The sequence below is a fragment of the Clupea harengus genome, chromosome 26, assembly GCF_900700415.2.
Source record: "Clupea harengus chromosome 26, Ch_v2.0.2, whole genome shotgun sequence".
Taxonomy (NCBI): domain Eukaryota; kingdom Metazoa; phylum Chordata; class Actinopteri; order Clupeiformes; family Clupeidae; genus Clupea; species Clupea harengus.
The window spans coordinates 9933113-9942066 of record NC_045177.1 but is presented as its reverse complement, the minus strand read 5'-3'; the positions used below and the strand labels follow the sequence as shown (position 1 = coordinate 9942066).

The 8954-nt window shown below is 42.0% G+C and overlaps 1 protein-coding gene across 1 annotated transcript; it reads right to left on the bottom strand.

The window, feature by feature from the left end:
- On the bottom strand, positions 1-1241 carry mchr1a (melanin-concentrating hormone receptor 1a). Its single transcript, XM_042703847.1, has 2 exons — positions 1232-1241; positions 1-1031 (listed from the first exon to the last, which is right to left on the bottom strand). Exons 1-2 carry the CDS (start codon positions 1239-1241, stop codon positions 1-3), a joined length of 1041 nt encoding a protein of 346 aa, XP_042559781.1.
- Positions 1242-8954: the final 7713 nt, after the last annotated feature.

Below are 8954 nucleotides of genomic sequence, written 5' to 3'. Positions count from 1 at the left end.
TCAGTGGCTGTCTCTGTTCTCCTGTGCTCCCTCCTGCAGGAGCGCTCTGGAGGACTGGGACTGCTGCTGGCGGTCCAGGCCCAAATGCAAGCTCTCGCTCCCGTCCGTGGTGCTGGGGTTGACCCGGAAGTCTTTGTGCGCTGGCTGGATGGCCACGATGAACTGCCTCTTGAAGGTCTCACTGAGGATGATGTACAGAAAGGGGGTGATGCAGCTGTTGGCATAGCCCATGCTGATGGCGATGTTGTAGGCATACGAGAAGGCGGGGCTGGGTTGATGGATGCCAAGATGGACGAGCTGGAGAATGTAATAGGGTGCCCAGCACACAAAGAAAGCCAGGCAAATGGCCACCGCCATGCGGGTTACTTTTTTGGTGCGCAGCCGTAGGCGTCTGGGGGGCAGCGGAGCCACAGCGGTGGATATGTGCTGGAGGATCTTGAAGAAGACCACACAGATGACCACCAGCGGTAAGGCGAAGGCCAGCACAAACTGGTAGAGGGTGAACCAGTAGACGTCTGAAGCCGGGTTGGGCAGCAGGAGGGCACATGCCACCAGATCGCCGGGCAAGGGCATGAGCCCGGAGTACATGAGGACGGGGGTGATGGACAGGAGGGAGAGCAGCCACACCACTGCCACCGCAGCCCCCGCCACGCACGGCGTCCGCACGTGGTTGAACCGAATGGGGTGGACGGTGGCCAGGTATCGGTCCAGGGTCATGACGGTGAGGATGTACGTGCTAACGGTCTGACTGTTGGAATCCAGAGCTGTTATGACCGTGCACATCGCGGCCCCAAAACACCAGGAGCCATTGCCCATTAACTGGTGGATGAGGAACGGCATGCCAAGGAGGAAGAGGAGGTCCACGATGGCGAGGTTGAAGATGAAGATATCAGCTACTGTCTGCTTCGCCCGGCACTTGGTCTTTTTGGTGATGGTGTAAATAACGATGCAGTTCCCCACGATACCAAGGAAACATATGATTCCAAATATACTTGGCAAGATAACTGTGATGTAATCAAGACTTCCATTGGCTGGAAAACAAAAGAGTTATGTTAATAAAACCACACAACATAACGGATTAATACCATAAAAAGAAGAAATAGTCATATTTGAAAGCACGATACTTTGTATTACAATTGTCACAAGGTTATTTTGGACCTACACAATCATATATTCTGCCTATCATCACAGGGAAAGTGAACTAAGAAACATTAAAAGTTTTTAAACTGACTTGCTGACATGTTTCAGTGCAAGAAAACTAATTATATGCTTTTTAAGACAAACAAGGAAAATTGTGTACCACTGTCTATTAATCATGGCCTCAGACTAACAGCATTGTTTCAAGCCTCAGGGCAGTTTGAAGACAAAAAAAAATCTATACCTTTAATCAATTGCAAGCAATTTCATGCATCAATATTGCATATTGCTTTGTGAGGTATAGGCGTGATGTAGGCACGGAGGACCTTGGCTGAAACCTTGGCTAGCCTGGTGTAACAACACAATGTGAGAAATGAAAGGTAACTTCTTCAACCGTTGCTTACAACACATTCCCTCTTTTGTGTCAAACTTCAGGGGGGTGCTACTTCACACCTCAGGGGTGCTTCTTTCGTGGTGCCCCACCCTGCACAGCGCTGTCCAACACAGCAGTGCTGACTAGACTGAGCTATTGATGAGCTCAACACAAGGCTTTCATTTCAAACATCAAATCATTTGAAGAGCATACAGTTATTAAGAAAAGAACATAAGATTTAGATCTCTTTAGATTTTTAGATATCTCTCTTTTGAGAGATATCTCAAAAATAAGTTGCGTGAAACAGAGAGAAAACGAAACGAAGCCAAACGAAAATAGGCGAAAATATAGGTACCTGCAATTAGCTGGTGCATGGAACCTTTCACATTTGGACACTTTTGAGAACTATAGTTTTACTTTTCACTCGAGTATTGTTTAAGCCATTTACTTCACTACATTTGCCATGAAGGCATTTCTCCATTCGTTACAAGTAGTCTATCTACAATACATTTTGCCTGCACTGACCGAAATGAGCCGTCATGTATACGCGCGGTTAATCACTAATTTACATCAACAGTTGTAACATGCAAATACGTGATGTCTAGACGAGGAGACAGGCTTATCATTTCCGACAGTTTCATCACTATGACAGCATATATGATTTATGTTATAAGACAGAAGACAGAAATAAAAGTCAGACAACTCAATCCAACGTTTATGCACACGACGAGTCTTCTCTAAACAACACTTCCACTCTTAACACCTTGAAGATCTCAAATGTCAGTGGTAAATTGACTACGAGGAAATGCACCGAATTGCACAAACTGTCATTCCCAGACAGAGACAGCTATTCAGGTGCAAGGAATTCTTAATTAACTAAATAAGAATATACGACACATAACCCAATAGGTGCGTTTACTATTAATTATAAAAACGAATAGCCTGTCAAGAGCACATAATCAATAGATGGATTCCATAAAATACAACTTAGGCTATCTATTTTACCTGAGTACTCTGAAGAATTTGTCTTGAAAAACTGGGATGAGTTTTCATACGTGGTATTGTAAAAATCCATGGATGAGAAAACAGCCAACATACTATTGTGTGAACATCCAAAGACGAGGAAAAGATATAGTAAAACGAGAGTCCTAAGAGACATAGTATAGGCTATTACAAGAAGCAGAGAATAGTTGGTAAAATGAACTGGTTTACTCTCAGACGTAACACGAAGTTTTGTTGTTGTTGTTATTGCTGACAACTAAATGACATGTCATAGTTTTTTATATCATAGAGTAAGTATTTCTGGGTTAACATTAAAGACCATTAACACTAATTTCCTTAACACCTAATGAACTAATCTCTCCTCCCGTAATAATGTTCTTGTTCCCGACAGCATCTGTTCCTTGCGCTCACTGGCACAGCTCTACTTCCAGAGATCAGTTGTGCTGCTGGTGGTCACAGGTTTGAAACATAGGTCTGTTGCGCCTGCGCTGTGAATCATTCATTATGTATTGAGTTCTTGGCAAGTATCTCCTAATTTTATCTATGCTAAATACACACATAATTAACATCTGTGAACTGTTTTGGCCAGATCTGGGCTGTTGGCCGTGTACAAGTGACTGCACGCTCCTGTTGGAGATTAATCAATCACACTGGGGATCCTATCATCGTTTTCAAATCTCTTTCAATTCTGTAAACCCCGAAGATGTTTGTGGAGAATGCAGGCTGTATGTTGTCAATTTAGTATGTCAACGCCCTGTAGGGCATTTTATGTGCCGTGGTTTGATCGTTACATACAGGCTGCTTGATTCATACGTGATTTACAAACTATATTTTACCAGCAGATGTCACTATTATCCACGTTTATTGTATAAGTACAACAAGGACATGGACGGGCAGATGTACTTACATGTTAGCCCCCGTTTTGGCGTCGCAATATGCGCCTTAAAAGATGCCATGGCATGGCATGTACGAACAAACCGCACATGGCCGAAACTGCATACTGCCGGCAGCAGGAACGCTTTTCTGAATTTTGCATATGCATTCGTGGGAGAGGCATGGGAAATGTGGGAGTTCAGGGCTAAATTATGGGATAAGTAGTTCTAGCATTGAGTGGTGTAGAATTACTGCCCTGTTTAATCTCTCTGCTTGATGACACCTCTGATTGCTAAACTTTTGATTCCTTTTAATGCAATTCCTTTTAACTGCGTTTGTGACTGAATGATACTCGGTGTTTCTCATAGTCAAGGATGCTTCCTTGGTAGGATGGTTCCTTCCGAGTCCTTACAAGTTGGGTCCTTCAGAGGCTAGGCAAGACTCCTTTCTTGCATTCGGAGAACAAACAATGGAACAGTCTAGCGAGTGTGCAGGTGTGCAGGTGTGCGTCATTGAAAGATCATTCAAATTCTGTGAACAAAGGACTCAGTCCTTGGTAAAATTTGAAAGATCCTAGACATCGGAACAGTCCTTCAGCGGGATTTGATGACGTAGCATCCTTGAAACGCAGCCGTCAAGGATCCTTCCCTGACTTTGAGAAACACCCACTGTTCAGTTGTGGGCGCCACAAATAACAGTTAGAGTGCAGTGACATCAGCCTCATGCGATCAGGCTTCCTTGGTAGGACGGGTCCTTCCGAGTCCTATCAAGACGGGTCCTTCCGAGTCCTATCAAGATGTGTCCTTCCGAGTCCTATCAAGATGGGTCTTTCCGAGTCCTATCAAGATGGGTCCTTCCGAGTCCTATCAAGATGGGTCTTTCCGAGTCCTATCAAGATGGGTCTTTCCGAGTCCTATCAAGATGGGTCTTTCCGAGTCCTATCAAGATGGGTCTTTCCGAGTCCTATCAAGATGGGTCTTTCCGAGTCCTATCAAGATGGGTCCTTCAGAGTCCTATCAAGATGGGTCCTTCAGAGGCTAGGCAGGACTGTATTTGGAGAGCCAACAATGGAACAGTCTAGCAAGTGTGCGTCATTGAAAAGGTCCCGCCTTCGGAACAGCCATTCGGTGGAATGCGATGACATAGCATCCTTGAAACGCAGCCATCAAGGATCTGTCAAAGATCCTTCCTTGACTTTGAGAAACATTTAACGTCTCTGGCCTTCATCTGCCCCTGATGCGCCAACCGTTAAAGGTGTCATTATGTAGTAGTACGCAGTTACAGTTGCACAGTTATGTACTTACGTAGTGGAACAACAGCGCTGATGGTGCCAGTGTGAGATGGAAATGGGAATGAAATGAATGAAAATAAAATGAAGGTTTAGTGGACAATTAGTGAACTGGTAAATATATATTTTGAATTCAAAATCATGGAGGCAATTTTTACACCTCAGTCATGGCTTTTAGGGGCATAATCAGACCCTCCAGGAAGTTGCGATGTTGCGATCGCACCAATTCACGCAAATTCAACGATTCCCCACGAATTCAGCGCGACGTTGCAATTTTAACACATCACCGCAACTTTCCCGCAAATTTGACAAATCATTGTCGTCTCCCACAACTTTCTCCCTTCCGCTACACCAAGGGCGGAAATTCTGCCCTGTGGACACGGTGCAGAGACTAGCAGAGTTCTAATCCGTTGTAAACAATGAGAATGGCTACACCAGACATGGAAATTGAACACAGCCCATGTCCACACTGAAGATTCCGAAATAGATCTGGCTTCAATTTTTTATCATTTTCCGCAAGATGTGCGTGGCCCCTTTTTACATAGAGTCTGGTAATAGATCTATGAAATGTAATGAACATTATTTATTTTGCTGTGAATAATGAAGGAAGCAATAAATCCGATTATTTCCCAAACCCTCGAGAGCTGTTGCCATGGAGATTTAACATTACTTTCGGATTGAAGATAAGGTAGCAGCTAGTGTAGAAGAATGGATTACTTGAAATTGGACGACTTTAAATTAATATACTGTATGTAATTGAACAACATAAACACCTGTACGGATAAAATAAATCAACAAGGATAGCAAAACAGATTGATAAACAGAAACGCAGGCAGGACGTCAGGTGACGAAACAGATCACAGTGACAGGCTGTTTTTTTTTTCGTTTTATGTGAAGGCTGAGATATTCATAACATTTTATTCAGTCTTACTTGTGGTCCTTTTGTAATACCAACAGGTGCACTTCGTTGTGGATAAGTAAATCCTATGTACTGTTCCCCCTACGTGTTTAGCATAACATAGCATAACTAGCTATGTTTCTAGATAACTGTCTAACAGTTGTTGCCATTCCCACGAGACGAACATTTGAATGATGTCAAAGTAAAAGTCCTTTACTATACTGTGTTCGTTTCCATAACAACAATTCAAGCAATATACATTTTCTGACCTAAATAAGCAGAGGGCAGAACAGCCTATTATGCTACATTTTTGTAGTCCTGGTAATCTTTAGTTTGGCATGTTGGTAAGGTTATTTAGAGGACCATTTCTCAATATTTTTATTTTTTTTAAAGAATGTTTCTTTATTAATTCTTTATTTTTCAACAAATAACTCAATTATAATTACAAAGAGGGAAATTCGCAACTTTTATCGCAACTTTCACTTGCTCCCGCAATTTCATCGCAAAACAAACACCTAAAAAACGCTGCAACTTTCACCGCAACTTGTTGGAAAATCCCCCGCGAAATCAGTAATTTTAGGCCGCAACTATCACAAAAAAGGCCCGCGAAATCCTGGGGGGACTGGGCATTCTGAGATTGTCCTTGTTAATTTTGGACACTATATGGGTGCTTGTACACACACTAAAACTAGTAAGTATTGACATATCTCTGTACTGGCCATTCTACGCTGGCTCCTGGTCAAATCCAGGGTAATGAAATTGCTCTCCATACATACAGGACCATAATTGGCCTTGCCCCAGCCTATAGTTCTCTACTGTTCCCTCAGAACTTTTTATTCACAAGGCGCAGGTCTTCTTGTTTCAAAAGTGTGAAAAAGTGCAAAGCCTCTCCTGTGGAATAATCTGCCTGCTTCCACCATTTATGACTTTCTTCTTTTATTTCATAATTTGGGAATAGTGTACTGACACCTGGCTTATATACAACGCTGTACAATGCCACTCCATTTCCTTCTCAGTGACTGTCAACCATACATTACTCATATACATTCATGCTTACCCCAGAAATCTGCAAATACAGTATATTCATTATCGCCCATATCCTGACTCATAGCAACACTTCTCCTGACTCATAGCAACACTTATATCATGATTTCCATGATGATGATGTCTTGAAAGTCATGTTCAGTTCTTGTGTGATATAAATCAAATAAATACATGTTAGATTGTCGGTACAGTTCATTGTTTGGCTTCTTAAATTGATGTGATTCATTTTCTCTTTTCAATTGTCAGAGTTTTCCTGAATCTGCTGGTACAATGTATTTGGATATAACACAAACATGTTTGAGGTTCTAAATGAATATATTTAATATTAGAAACTTGCCAGCAATCATGACCCTTACTTTATGTATTCAGAAATCTTCAGGCTTTCATGTTTTGGGATGTCAAAGGGTTAAAGGTCAACATAAAAGGCCTAACACGTGGTCTTACCTACTATGGCTACTGATGAGGTTTGGCTCAACAATTTGTCCTGGTTCTTCTAGCTTGACAACAATACTCAGCCACTCTTGTTCCACAGGATCCAATGAGAGCTTGAGGACATAGGCAGTGAAGTGCATCTCCAGGTGTCTGATCCATATTGAGGTGAAAGGGGTGGCCAGGCATTTCAGAGGCTGATTTATTGTGTGATAGCTTGCAGCCTAACACTGTAGAATTAGGCAGTGTTTTGTCACATATACCTCCGCTACCTATCCAGGATAATTATCTCTGAGGGGGAAAGATGTGTTTGTCATGCAAGAGAAACCTAATTAGACTCTTAGTGTCACCAAATTAAGGCCAGCAAATAGTGTGATTCATACAAGATGTAATGACACCATATTTTGGAACACCTACAACACCTTATGACGCATGGGAACCATCTTAACCATCATACATTTCATTTTATTTACAAAGTATATGTTGAATGTCAAAGTGAATGTCATCGGATTGCGCAAAGTATATGTTGAATGTCATCAGATATAATGGTCCACCGGTGGATTTTGGTTGGCACATCTGGTTTATTGCTAGTCACTAGCTAAACTAACCTGTAACCTAACTGTAGGTTAACATGTTATGGTGACAAAAAACGGTCTCAACTAAACAGTGTTTTTTCATCAGGAAAAAAACTTAATATTTTGGCACAGCCTTCATGCAAAGTTTTGACCCTCAGGTCTTCACCAGGCAAGTAACGTAGTAGAAGACACAAACGTTATACAATTACATTTTACAATTGTATCCAATTTACAAATATACAATTCTTGTCGTAATCTCCCTCTGTGCCATCTGGGAATCCCCATGTTCCTGCATTGAAGGGTCATAGAGAAGCACAGATATGACACCAAAGCGCACCGCCACTGTGCAAAGACCGGAACGACAAGTATAAATGTTGCTTTAAGGTGTAAGGAGTGAGGTTTACTCATTGCATAGCACTCTACTATTGGCTGCCATTACGTTTACACAAATATTTTGGTTGATAATTTCACGGATATGGCTTCATAGTATTTTTGAAAATTCGGTCTATGGGATTTTACATCTGATCTGCTCTCCGATGGGCACGAAACCACTAGGGGCGTAGGTTTTCACTTTCCCTCCATAGAGCCAAAGTTCTCTGCCATTGAAATTGATGGAAGTGGTATTTCCTCACTATCTCCAGGTGTACTCCTCCGAAACAGTGTTTAAACACTAATAGAACCTGCACACATAAATTGTGTGATATTGTTACAGCGATAAACTAAAATGCCTACTGCATTTTGCTAATAAACCACGACCTTGAGCATGATGCACACAGCAGAATATGATTCTAGAACTGTTCAAGCAGGCAAACTATCCTTCTGTTAATGCATTGTTTTCCAATTAGCTCAAAACAACGTTGTCCCTTCCATCTTATCATCGCCATGTAAAGCTGATAGCCCAACCATACTCATAACTCGAATTAGACCTCTGCTCCCAGAGATACTCAAACTTTGTTTGTGGGTACGGTACCAACCGATACAACTATATTTATGTTTTAGGACTGCGAGGCTATGCAGTAATTCAATGAAATTCCACACATTCCCGCGTCAAAAATGAATTAAGTCGTAAGGGGGTTTTCCCTCAGATCGCAATTCTAAACTTGTAAGGTTGTCATGATCAAGAATGTCATAAACACAAAAGCTTGCACGTGAGGTCTCCGGTTTGGATAATAACGTTAGTCTCTCGTGGCTGTGAGTAAATCTCCATTATAACGTCTAGGGTAAATTCGTGCTTTTAGGCCGGCTGTTCTAGTCCTACACTGTCAGTCCATATGAGTCATGTTAAAATCCCATACGTTTAAAATCCACCTATTTGACGAGACTGCTTCCACATCT